General features: G+C 48.1%; 1 protein-coding gene across 5 annotated transcripts in view; it reads left to right on the top strand.

The window, feature by feature from the left end:
* Positions 1-13,427, top strand: part of rabgap1l (RAB GTPase activating protein 1-like) — a 69,779-nt gene that overhangs the window by 55,103 nt on the left and 1,249 nt on the right. For 3 of the 5 annotated variants that reach the window (XM_067229559.1, XM_067229557.1, XM_067229558.1), the window contains 5 exons: positions 2,801-2,929; positions 10,163-10,255; positions 12,606-12,716; positions 13,042-13,146; positions 13,316-13,399. In XM_067229559.1, the coding sequence (XP_067085660.1) occupies positions 2,801-2,929; positions 10,163-10,255; positions 12,606-12,716; positions 13,042-13,146; positions 13,316-13,399 (522 nt within the window). Of the gene's footprint in view, positions 1-2,800; positions 2,930-5,782; positions 7,026-10,162; positions 10,256-10,746; positions 11,694-12,605; positions 12,717-13,041; positions 13,147-13,315; positions 13,400-13,427 lie in introns of those variants that run through there. The other 2 variants (XM_067229561.1, XM_067229560.1) reach the window with 2 other exon arrangements.

Raw genomic sequence — 13,427 nt, 5'->3', positions numbered from 1 at the left:
TCACTCTCTTGCCGTCTCTCGTTCTCTCTCTCGCTCTCCACCACTCCCTAGTGTCTCCCCCTGTGCACTTGCCTGTCAAGCCGATGCCATTTGGAGCGCGCACGCACGCACGGTAGCAGTAGCATCAGCTAGCGTTTAGCATTTAGCAACGGTGCAAAAACAAGAGGAAAGAGAGGTTGGGGGAGGGCGTTGCAATTTTTTCCCCAAGGGACGTCTACCTCAAGCGGATCGGCACAGCCAGTCCCCAGACCCCTCTCCTCCTTCTGTGTCCCTCCCTCCGTTTCTTCTCTTCTTTTCTTCTAGCAGTGGTCGCTCCCTCCCTTCCTGCTGCATGCTCGTTCTGTCTCCCACCTTCGCATCCACCTCTCTCTTTTCGCGTGTGTGTGCATGCTCTGCTGTGCACTGCCCAGCCCCTGAACTCTGCAAGGGAGAGCTCGCCAGGAGAGCGGCAATGGCAGTTAGCCGTTAGCATCACAAGCCTTTCAGTTTGGAGGACCACGAAACAGAGGAGGAAGGAGAGAGAGGAAGGGAGGGTTGGGACTCCGCAGTGGTCTCTTCACCTGCCTTGCCAAGCCACGACACAAACGCACGCTTCAGAGAACCCCCCCCTGCATCCCTCCTGTCTGCGTTGGGAACCCCCGTCTCATCAAATTTGACTTCTTCTGTCGAAGGACCAGACCCCCAGGGCCGGACCTATTTACTGGACATCTGCTTGAAGCTGCCAGGGTTTTCTCCAAGGCTAATTGCCCGACGTTGTCTTGTGCTTGACTTGGCAAGTGTTTGGGGTCCTCCTGGACAGGAGGTGGAAGATACAGACTGAAACTCTGTCTCATATTTAAAGGCGCCATCTGTCTGACTGGTTTGTCCTGCTCCGGCCATGGCTGTTTGTCGCCAGCCTGGGAGGCCAGGGAGCCGTTAGCGAAGCCACACTCACACGCCACATCCGGCTAACCAACCTAGGTCTCTAAGACAGAACAGTCCAGAAAACTCTCCTCTCTGCGAGGACTCGGCTGTGGTGGGTTGTAGAGAACAACCATTTTGGGAAGGAAAACCTTGTTGGTTTAAGTTTTTAAACTGTCAGTGACATCGATGATTATCACCGATATATAAAAGTTTTTTTTATATCATCTTCGATGTCTCCTCGCTGAGAGGTCTTCAGTGTTTGACAGGTTTTTTTCTCGCTCTCTCTTTCTCTCTCTCTCTGAAGAAGAAAGAGGAGGAAGAGGAGGAGGATAAAAGGTTTGATACTTGTCCGTCACCTGCCTAAATCCCAACCCAGTGTGCTAAGTGGATATGTTGCTAGGCAACAGCGTGCCTGCGTAAAATTTTTGGGGAAGAAAAGGCTTTGTGAAAGAAGATGAGTGTGGAGAGCTTGTGGACCGTGTTCCTGATCTAAACGGGGAGATCACTCCGGATCATCACACTATGCTAGCAGCAGTGCCTGTAGCACTCCATTTTATGACTGTTGTCTCATCAAGCCAATGGGCAGTTTGGGGCCTCTGACAGTGGATGAAGCTGCATGGACCTGAAGCTTACACTGTTATCAACATCTCTGTGGTGCACTAATGAACTGGATCAATTGTGCCCTGGGCTGACGTTCAGCCGGTTTTCTGCTGAGTTTGTACAATCCAGTCGACCGCATCTTGTTCTGTTCCCCGTCCGCTTGCCTCACCGTGTTGTGAGACTGCCCAATGAGGAAATATCGACTACCTCTCTGTAAAGGTCAGCCACGTTGTTCATCGAGACTTGGCCGGCTGTGCTAAGAGACTCAAAGGAGGGAGGTGACGAAACAAATCCCTGGACCTGACCCACGTAGCTCGAACTTGGACTCTGGTGGGACCGGTAGAGAGGGGGGGGGGCTGTTTTGACGACACGCTGGAGTCACCCGCCACCCTGGCCCCTCAGAGGGACTCTCCCTCTCCTCCGCCCTCCCCCCCCGCCCCTCCCCCGCTGCCCTGCCTGGACCCCCAGCTGGCCCCCATGGCGGTGCACGGGGCAGCAGAGGAGGCAGGCAGCCCGGGGGAGGAGAAGGCCGGGCAGGCAGACTCGGTCTGCAAGGTGATGGGGATGCTGGGAATGGGACACCGCCTCTTCGTACCACGGCTGCTGGCGGTGAGAGAGAGGGAGAAGGGGGTCGGGGAAATGGGGTACAGGATGACAGGCTGCAGACTAGAAGCTCTCCTCCCCCAGCAGAAAAACGGAATCTAGAGTTTTTAAAACAGTGCCATGCTCCCCTGAATAACCGGTTTGTTCTCAGATCGCTAACTCTGCTGTCGGAAGGACAACATATGGGTGGCATGAACTTGTTATGCTTGATTTCTACAGACGTTTTGCAACTTGCAGTGACTCTGGCTTTACTTACTTTGCGTTTTTCATTTTTTATTATTACAGTACAAAAACCGGCCACAAACTCTTACTTTCCTTGAAAAACACCAATACTTAAATGCATTGGAAGGTGGGATCCCAGACTGGTTGTTAGAAGTTGTACCATTGGGGGGTGCTAGAGTCATTGCAATGTTTTTTTTGTCTGATTTTGAAGTTGATAGAAGTTCTGTTTGGTCTTTTAGTTGTAATACTTAAATACGAATATTAACTATTATCAGGTTGGCTAAGGTATGAGTCTCACACACAAAGTAAGGTCTTACACGCCTCAACAGTGTTCAACTCCTTCTCAACTCAACTTAGACATGAGTGCATCTTGAGAGATTCTCTCTGGGAAATGCCAAAACTGAAACGTCTAAGCATGGTAGCGGATTCCAGCCGTCTTAACAGGGCCTCTCTCTGTGTCTTCTGACCACAGACGTCCAAAGAGGACCTGCTCCAGGCAGACTTCGAAGGGGCTCTCAAGTTCTTCCGGGTCCAGTTGCCTAAACGCTACCGGGCAGCCGAGAATGCCCGCAGGCTGATGGAACAAGCCTGCAACATTAAGGTAGGACGCCAATACTTACCATCGTTAAATACTACGCACACACAGACACCAGAACACACACACAAGTACACAGATACCAAGACACACATACAAATACACACACACACACACACACAACAGGACACATTCATCCCTCATGGCATGAATTGATCCAGAGCTGTGTTTAGTATTCATTGTTTTGAGTCTCTAAGCTATGATGTGCAACGGAACAACACACAAACCTCAACAATAACTCTACTCCCACATCGAGTCTGTAATGAGCTAGTGGGTATTTGAGGAATGTGCTGAGGTCAGTTGCGGGCACCCTTGACCCAAAGCTGACAGACAGGGCTATGAAGCATCCTTGACTCAAGGTTAAAGTATAGGAACGCTTACAGACATGCACACTATGTGAATGTGTTGTTTTTGTGTCTGTGTTTATCTGATTTCCCGTTCGAATGTCTTTCAGAGGAGCAGAATTCCTCAAATGATGGGTAGAATGCAAATGTAATCAAAACGAAATATTGGGCCCTGCTCAAGCATTTCTTCAGGGTTCTTGTTGTCTCGTTCATTCACTCGGGAGGGAAGAACAGGCAAGTGAAAGCTAGGTTTCCACATCCATCCTCTGTCTCACCCATTCTCTGTCTCACCCCGCCATTATCTCCTCGTCCCCTGTGTAACTAACCACAGGATATCCTGAGCAGAGAGACTTTGCATAAGTTATGCAATAATTGTGTCATAGCAGCTTATCTGTGAACGCTCCAGGAAAAATGTCCCCCTAGAACTGTTCATGTTTGAGTAGTGCAACTTATTAACGTTCACAAAGTTGACAATAAAAATTAAAAAAACTGTTCCCAGCAGCCCTGGTCGAAGAATGCATTTGTGATAAGACCACATGACAGTGTAAGGGGGAAATGTGTGTGTGTGTGTGAGAACATGAGTACTTGCTTGTAAAAAATGGGAGAAAGAGACAGGGAGTGAGAGGGAAATGGAGCAAACAAAGAGAGGGGGGTGAGAGACAAAAGGAGAGAGAAAGGGAAAGAGAACGGGAGGGAGATAAAGAGAGAGAGGGAGGGACAGTGATGAAGTGGAGAGAGAGGGAGAGAGGGAGGGAGGGAGCGAAAGAAACAGAAGGAGAAAGGAGAGAGAGAGGAAGGGAGATACGTGGCAGTTGCAACCTGCAGTGGCTGTAATGCTCAAGGTGAGCTGAACAGGTGCGTTCATCGTCTGTCGGACCATGACTCAGCAGGAGAAGAAGAGAGAGCAGAGAGACTCGCGTTCCCCCCCTTTCTCCCGGATGACGTTTGTGTCCTCTGGTCTGGCGCTCGGCCTCGGAGCGCGTCCGCTTGGAGATTGGATCTCACACGAAGTCGCTGCTTTGTGATTTATCTTGCGGGATGCGAAAATCCCCTTTCCTGTGAGGTGTGTCTATCTGTATGGCCGTGTGAAGCTGGGGACTGGTCGATTGCGATCACAGTGGGTGGAGATCCTGAGCCGTCAAAGTGAAACCAGCCCTGATCTCCGAAACTGCCTGACTGTTTCTTTGTGGCTCTGCTTTTACCAGCCACACCAACCAGGGAATACATAGGTGACCTGTGCTAATAGTTGCCATAGATATCCCTACATAAGACGGTTATTTTGGACAGCCTCGTTTTCGGACTTTTTCTGGCTGGTGGATAACTAGTTGCTGATCCTGGAGTTGTTTTGGAGAAGATCTCTGGATGCTGGATCGTAGAGCGAACCTAGGACCTGTCGTGAAAGACATTTTGGAGGTTGTCCTTTATGAGCCAGCTGGTCACCCTGACTCCGATTAGGTGTGAGGAGTGTGAATGTGCTGCTGTACTCACACTCACTGATACACACACACACACTTCAATGTATTGTACCGAGAACTTACTGCACAGGAGTGGCTGACATAACCCCCACCCAGCAAAAGTGAGAGAACAACAGAAAGAAAAAGAGAGAGAGAGAGAGAGAGAGAGAGAGAGAGAGAGAGAGAGAGAGAGAGAGAGAGAGAGAGAGAGAGAGAGAGAGAGAGAGAGAGAGAGAGAGAGAGAGAGAGAGAGAGAGAGAGAGAGAGAGAGAGAGAGAGAGAGAGAGAGAGAGAGAAAAGGAGAGAAGGCAAGAGGAAACCACATGGCATCTTGGGATTTTAATTCTCTCCTCAATTTCCTCTGAAGTGACACTCTGCCTGAGGAGGTTTGACAGAAACGAGGCTTGGCGCTGGAAATAGTCACTCTATTTTTGCAACTCATCCTCTATCTCGACACACTTTCTTTTCTCCACATACCTGTCTTCTTTTTTGTTTTGGAGTATCCTTTCTTAAGCTGTGTTTAGCGTGATGTTTCCTGGCAGTAGAAGGTAGAGAGGTGTGTTTGAGGTGGTGCGTGTGTGTGTTTGTACTTGCGTGTGTGCGCTTAGCTCTCTTGGGAGGAAAGCATGTAGAGAGAGAGAGAGAGAGAGAGAGAGAGAGAGAGAGAGAGAGAGAGAGAGAGAGAGAGAGAGAGAGAGAGGTAGCTTTGCGTTGCATCACATCACTGATCAGAGCTCTCTTCCATTAAAAGCACTCAAACTAGAACGCCATCTTCCAGACCCCAACCCACTTACCACCAGCGCTCAAGTAAAGACCAACCTCTCAACCGTCACGCTTCATGAATACGTTCATGAGAGACCCTGAGCTCACAACCTCTACCCTACAAAGTCTTCTGGACCATTTCATATTTTCCTCCTCTTAATTTTTTTTCTTCTTCATGTTGAGGTCTAAAGCGGATCAACTTGACTCGTAAGCAGCTTAGGAGAGGAAAATAATTCAACGGCACCTGCTTGATGGAGACAGGGGGCTAAGCTGTCTACAATCAACCCCAACCTGAAGGATTATGGCTGGAATTTGAATTTCACAGCCCTTAAACACCCCAAGGACACAGCCCGGAGACAGAGAGTTGCAAAAAAGAGAAACATCTAAAGGCCTTGAGCCTCTATAGTTTTATTGGCTGACAGGATAACTGGTTTGTGGATCCCTGACTGAAGATTTTCAGTTGGAGTTTGAGAGTTCTGCAGGATATGATTGGTTAAGCCGTTTGAGGCTTACACGTATATCTGCCTCGCCTCAAAAATTCCTCCGACTGACTCCGACTCAGCAGTTTCAGTTAAGAAGTCGAAGAGGCATGCTGGGGGAGAAAGAGAGTGGTACTTAATAAAGAAAGAGAGACATGCGTGGTTGGTAGGGGTTGCTACGATGCTTCTCCCCTGAGTGGAGGAAAGGGAGGTCCTACAGGGAAGTCTATCCAGAAATAACAAGACTCTGTTCCAGAAGTTTCTGATGCTACAGCTTAGTCCTCGGGAACTTTACTGCGCAAAAAGTAGTTCCATCTGCAAGTCTACAAATGGGCCGTGTTTTTGTATTCGTAACACACGTAATGGACAAACCATGGAGGCGTTGATGGTGTGGAACTGACAAGTCATTGCGGTCTGCCTGACAGCTCCAAGACTTCCTCTCTCTCACTCTCTCCCCCTCTTTCTCTCACACACACACTTACAAGGAGGGGTGTGTGTGTGTCACCAGAGTGTAACTAAACCAAACGTAATCTTACCGAGAACAGAGTGTGCAGGGGGGTTAATAACACTCAAAGCGCAACCTGAGAGGAGGAAGGACAGACGACACATACCTCCGCACAAGCAGACGAGCTGGAGAAAAGAGGGGGACAAAAAAAACAACCTGGCCGTTTGGAGAAAGAGAGGAAAGACTGACCATCCTCCTCAGCGCTTGAGAACGCCGGCCGAGCGAAGGAGAGAGAGAAACGGGAAGGGAAACAAACAGGTGTGTGTTGTTCCATTTGACACTCCCTCGGTGGCTCCCTCTCTCCCTCCCTCTGGGGGGGCGGGGCTAGTGCCCTGAGGGACAGCCAGGAAGACCAGTCAGTCTTCAGAATCAGCCACTGTGACACAAGCGAGTCCGCTCGGCTCCCATCTCCTCCTCATCCACCTGCCTTAAGCCAGCGTTCTCAAGATGATGGAAGAAATCTCGATCACGGTGGCGTACGACGCTCACGTCATCAACCAGTTCTGTGAGGAGGACGTTCTGGCCAACCTGGTGGCCCACTCCAAGCCCAGACACGTGGTAGGTGTCTCTCTCACTGTGGCAGGCTCTAGCTCGGATACCACACTGTCAAAAGTGTCGGTTGAGCACCTCTCTCCGACACTGTCAAAGTGAAAGAGGTCGTTTGTGACGTGTTTGTTCGAACAAGAAACACTTTGTGTCTTTTCCTGTGAGTGTCGAGATGGGATGTGTGAGTGTGTGTTGTGGTGGAGATAACGAATTGCCAGCGTAGAACAGTACATTCCTTGATTTGCCGTCTTTTCTCAAGTTTTGTGACATTAGCCTTCACCCAAACTCTGCTGGATGTCAGAATGCTAACAACATTACCAGTTGTCAATTTGTTTCAATTAGAGATTTTTTTCTGAATCAATGGAGACATTATTCTTAACCTTAGCGTGAGTGAGTGTGTGTGTGTGTTTGTGTGTGAGGCATGCACGCGGTAGTATGTGTGCCCCTCACATTGGTCTTTGAATTGAAACATGACCCAGTTTTTTCTGAAACGGACATTCTGACTTTCATCATTTGAGTATGCAAAGGCCTCTGGGTCTCCCTTACACAAGAGACAACCGCCTCTCCTCATCACTCTATTCTCCAACCGACTGTCCTGCTAGTTCTTAAAAGAATATCCTTTTGTTCTAGCTAGATGTCATTCTTGTTGGGGGAGGGGGGGGGGGGGGAGGTGTATTGATAGCTGTGAGATTGCTCGCAAAAAGAGTTAGACAAATATATTTGATAGTCTTATCAGTTAATTACCGATGCGGCAAGCATGGCTTCAGACACGCGAGCTGGCATGTGTGCGGTGTCTGTGTGTTTTGAGGGAGAGGCAGTGATTGGGGTGTGGAACCGCGTGTCGCTCAGCGCAGCTGCGGTACAGAGGGGGTTGTGAGACAGGTGTGCACATGTGTGACTGCTCTGCTATTTAACCTGCACTTACTCTGCCTTTCCTTTGCTTTTCACAGCCTCTTACGCTCTAGTGTGTAGATGCAGTATCGGGATGATAGAGTAGAGAGTGTAGCATGTTGGGAGGCCTTGTTCTATCCATGACTGAATAATTTAGGCACTGGTGGACTATAACATTTTGTTGTATTTCTGAACATTTTGAAATACTGTAGCTTGTGTGGCATAGTAGGCGCAGCAGATGTGAGGTGACATGTCTTTGCATTGTGGTAATGTTCCAGCTCCTGGAAAGGATGTTGTCACAAAGCTGAGCAGAGATGGGAAAATGGGTCTAGAACGTTTGAATAATCCAAAAGTCATTATGCCGTATCATACTGGCAGGCCCCCGTCAGACATGATGGACGGAAATTCAGGCGGCTGTTTGAGAAAGAAAACGTTGAATGTGTATCAAGTATATAAGTCAAATGTTGAATCTAATCTTTCCTACCTAATCTCTGTTCTTAGAAGTAGTGGTTGTGATCACACACACACACTCTGTTGGCTTCAGTTGTCAGGAACAGAGGGGCTGGGGGGGGGTGGAGAAGCCTCTTCCAAGGTGCCTATTGTTCCAAAACAAGGCCATTGGGTCATTAAACAGCCCCTCCATTTTATAACTTTAGCAAACACACACACACACTCGCCATACATGCCTTCTCACTATGACTGTTAAAAACGATAGATTGCTTGTTTTTACTGTTCCTTCCCTATAAGATACATTGTTGACTAAGTGGTAAGGACACCAAGTTACGACACAACGACTTTCTGAGGTAAATCTGAGATCTGAGGGGGCTGAGATGCGCTTGTGTGTTCAAGGGCATGACAATAGATCATCTGTGTGGTGGGTACCATGCGCTGGAGCATTGGTAACCCTGGGGGTGCGTGCATCCTGGGTCACAAAGGTCAAAGGTTGTTGCCCACGATCTGGGTCGGTCGGTTAGGAACAGTGTCACAATAGGCTCTCTTGACAGGCATCCTTCACAGGAGCAGTTGATACATCAGCGTAATACGTGACCATTGACTAACTTCCAGACCCTTGTCATGTGATAAGGGCAGTGTTTTGAAGGAAGTAGTGCTTTCAGTCTCACCAGATGTCATTGTGTGTTTTGAGGGTACTTAAAACTCCAGGCTTGACTGCCCGGGTGACTAAGGAGATTGTGTCTCTCTCTCTCTCTGTTCCTCCCATCTCCTATATTGTTTATTCTTTCGACACCATTTGTCAGCTTCCTTCTAACACCCATCTTCCACCCACCACACACACACACACACACACCAACACACACACACACACACACACTCATCATTTACTCTCTTGCCCTGTGATCGCATCACCTCTTTGCTTTCTTTGTGTGGCTCCATATTTCTTTCTTCTTTTTCTCAGCCAGTCGTCTCTTGTACATCTCTCCCTCTCTTCCTGTCTGTCGGTCGCCGTCATTCATCTCTCATCTCTCGTTCCCTTCCTCGCCTGCTTGTTTTTGGTTTCAGCCGTTGAGACCCTCTCATTCTCACACACACACACACCCTTGAGAGGCCATATCCATGAACATAGCTCCTCCCTGGCGACTGGTTTCTCCGCAGACTAACCTGTAACCTACCTCCTTAACAACAGGTGCCATGGCAACCCCACTTTCCACACAGGAGGGATAACGTTTCCCTTTCCTGGCTCTGAGAGCCCAGACTCAGTGAGCTACAGTGTCTGTGTCGTTTGAGCTAATGGTGTTCGGGAGCTTGTCTATACAAGTGCAATAAGACTTCACATTATTATCTTACTCTGCTGTGTTTACTACGTTGGAAAAACATTGTCTCATGATGATCGTGTACAGGCGGATGTAGATATTTGTGGAGTATCCACTGTTTTAACTATACTTTGAATGACAACTGAAGAAGCTCTTTCATAAAGGGACCTTTAATGGGTTCACGTTGCTTGTAGTAATGAAATAGACTTGGAATAGACCTCCATAGTACTACAGTATGTAGGAGAATCCCCTGAAGAATCCTCAGCCCTGCATGTGTTTCCATCTAGTGGTAGAAACTGTGAACTGCAAAATCTCGAATAAACTGTCTTTTCCTTTCGTCTACATGGGCTGACTTATCTTAAATTGACTCGGAATTAAATCACTTATAGATTAAACCCTGACTTTTAGAAGGTTACTCGACAAAACACCTTCAAAACCCATCAACCAACGCTAACTCCCCCACCACCTGTCTCTCTCCCTCCCCCCCAGGTGCCCACCAAGAAGCTGAAGAAGTTTGAGAAGGAGTACCTGTCCTTCAGGGAGAGCCAGCTCCAGCAAGAAGACCCTATCGACCGTTACCAGGTAAACCCAGTCTGTCAAACCCCCGCATTCAGCCGCCGCAGCTAACAGGCACCCCCCCCCCCTCCCTTTAACAAGTCTCTCCTCTCTTCACCATGAGAGGGTGAAACCGGTCATATTCTGGGGTCGGATGTTTGGTGTATCCAGCTCCAGCATGTGGCAGTCCCCTGAAATATACCCACAGTGTCCTCTTTAGTTAGAGCCTGGCATGGTGGATGTCCTCCTCCTCTCAGAACTGTCAGCTGTCTATTTAACCTGGTCATCCATACCAGGGGCTTGGTGTTGCTCATTTGACTGCAGATCAAGAGGTTGCAGGTTTAAATGTCCCTTGTACATGGCTTTGGATGGAAGGATCTGGAAATGAAGACGTTATTGTTATTGTTAATATTACACCCGTGACCGTTGTGTTGTGGCCTCAGAACCCAGTCACACCCACAGCCTGTGTCTCTCTCCCTGTCTCACACCCACAGCCTGTGTCTCTCTCCCTGTCTCAGTTCAGGTCTGTGTAGAGCGCTGCGTTGAACATGGCCGCCGACGCCACACACACACTCACACATGAAAGAGAGAAAGAGGAAGGGATTGGGAGTGAACTGAGACACTTTCACTGGGCTCAGACATGGTGGAAGTGGTTGTAGTGACAGTTTGAGCTCATTTCCCCTCAGTTGAAGTATTATTATTTTTTATATATATGTTTTTTAGATTCTTTCTTCAACACCTGCATTTGAAACTGGAAATAATGTGGCTTTTAATGATGTGAGATTTAATTTAATGTGTTTCTTCTTTCAAATACTGACATTTAAGTTATAATAATTACAGGGGTTTGTGAAAACAAAAGCTATTTTGGGGGTATTTTGTTTTGTCTCCATGTTCACTGACAATTTTTTTTAATGTTTATATTATATTAATTAAATTTGAATGCAGTTTTATTGTATGTGTTGAAAATTGTTAATAATAATTTCATTCTTGAAATGGGATATTACTAGAGAATTTTTTTATTTTCCTTTCGTGAACAAATCTAAATAAAGTGTCTATTTTATTTAAAGAAGCACAGTGGTTTGAGTGAGGTTTTCAACAAGCCGTAAGAAGCTGGTAAATTATTTTTAAAGGAAGGATCTTTCATTAGTAAGCTTAGACCAGGCAGTGTAAATCACTCATACTGTGCCTCCATCAGGCTTTATACCTTCCTCCTCTGCTTCCTGTACATCACTACTGACCCTGTCCCTGTCCCTGACACATTTCAATTGGAGCCATTTTATTTGGACTTCCTTTTGACTTCCTTATCAGTGGTAGGAATGAGTACAACCCTTCAAGTGCAATCTCCCTCCTCCCTGTTAACACCATGAGAGGGAGAGCGATAGAGAGTGGGATGGATAGAAAGAGAGAGAGGGATGGATGGAAAGAGAGCGAGGGATAGAAAGAGAAAGAGAGGTGGGGTGTGAGCAAGGGAGGGATGGAACAGAGGGAGGAGAGTCTCACCAGTCGAGAGAAGAGAGGCGATCAGAGGTGTTTCGGTGTGTGAGTCAGGACATGTCTAAGTTACTGTGTGTGTGTGTGTGTGTGTGTGTAGATAGCTGTTGTCTGGGGCCCTTGCCCTTGTTAGTGTGACTGGATAGACCCCAGTAAGAGCAAGGTAAGTTACCTCTCCACTTGGAGTTTGCGTCGCTAGCTCTGTCTTCGTCTGCGCTGCTTCTTGCCCGCCCGTGCTCCTGCCCGTAAACAAGGCAGCGCTCTTGTTCAGCAAAGAGGCGTGAAATCGGACGTCGTCATGTGATGAGTGGTGTGTGTGTGTGTGTGTGTGTGATGTGATTAGTGGTAGAGGAGGCTATAACTTAAGGGAGGACGAGATGAACATTCCAACAGTGTTGTCATGTGAGACAGACACGCTGTGCGAAGAGTAGGCCCTAGTCATGAGATCTTGTTAGTAGGAAACAATTGTATGTATGTGTGTGAGTGTGTGTGTGTGTGTGTGTGTCTTTGTGTATCTCTGTGTGCACATGCCGCAAAGCTTTGGAAACAGTGCCACTGGAGGTTGGAAGGTTTACCACCATGTTTGAGATCAACATTTGATAAAACCACAAATCGAAAGTGTTGTCTCATGTTGGTAAAGTCACGTGTTTTCATTGTGCTGGCTACAGTGTACGTCTTGTTGAAGTAGCATTGCAGTTATTTAAATTTATTTTTGTATTATCAAATATCAAGCATGTCTAATCAGCTATTGCGTGTGTCCCCCTGTGTGTGTGTGTGTGTGTGTGTGTGCGTGTGTCCCTGTGTGTGTGTGTGTGTGTGTGTGTGTGTGCGTGTGTGTGTGTGTGTGTGTGTGTGTGTGTGTGTGTGTGTGTGTGTGTATCCACAGAGGGAGAACCGTCGCCTACAGGAGGCCAGCATGCGTCTGGAGCAGGAGAACGACGACCTGGCGCACGAGCTGGTCACCAGTAAGATCGCCCTCCGCAACGACCTGGACCAGGTACTGACCCCTGACCTTTGAGTACCCCCCCCCCACACACACACACCTCACCTATCACTAGAGGAATACTTACAAGGCTCCTTTAAAATATCCCAGACTGAGATGTGACTAGTTAGTATATTGTCCATAATAGTCCTCAACACCTCATTTTAGCTGATCTATAGCCCGCTGTGACATTGCTTGTAAAAAGGGTAGGGTGATTGGGTAGGATGTGTGAAAGGCAGCTGCTGGGAGGACCTCCCCCTCCTTCATGGGGGTAGACACGCCTGTAGAGCAGGCTGCGTCTAGCCGGGGTAAACGAGCGTGCGATGGCGTTGCCTTCCAGGCGGAGGACAAGGCGGACGTGTTGAACAAGGAGCTGCTGAACACCAAGCAGCGCCTGGTGGAGACGGAGGAGGAGAAGAGGAGGCAGGAGGAGGAGACAGCACAGGTGACCCCCGAGCTCCGCCCATCACTTCCTGCTTGTATGAGCCTGGGTGGTTCTATCCTCCACTCTTTGCTAAAGTATCGATGGCGCCTCAAGTTGGCTACGTTTGAATGCAGAAAAAAAAAGCCGGTGTTGGATATTAACAAGTGTTAATGAAGGGTTTTGTGTTTAGCTGAAGGAAGTGTTCAGGAGAGAGCTGGAGAAGGCCGAGTCAGAGATCAAGAAGACCACAGCCATCATCGCCGAATACAAACAGGTACAGTGGGGGGACTCCACTTGTATTG

The sequence above is a fragment of the Osmerus mordax genome, chromosome 26 (assembly GCF_038355195.1).
Source record: "Osmerus mordax isolate fOsmMor3 chromosome 26, fOsmMor3.pri, whole genome shotgun sequence".
NCBI lineage: Eukaryota > Metazoa > Chordata > Actinopteri > Osmeriformes > Osmeridae > Osmerus > Osmerus mordax.
This window is presented reverse-complemented; position numbering and strand designations above follow the sequence as displayed.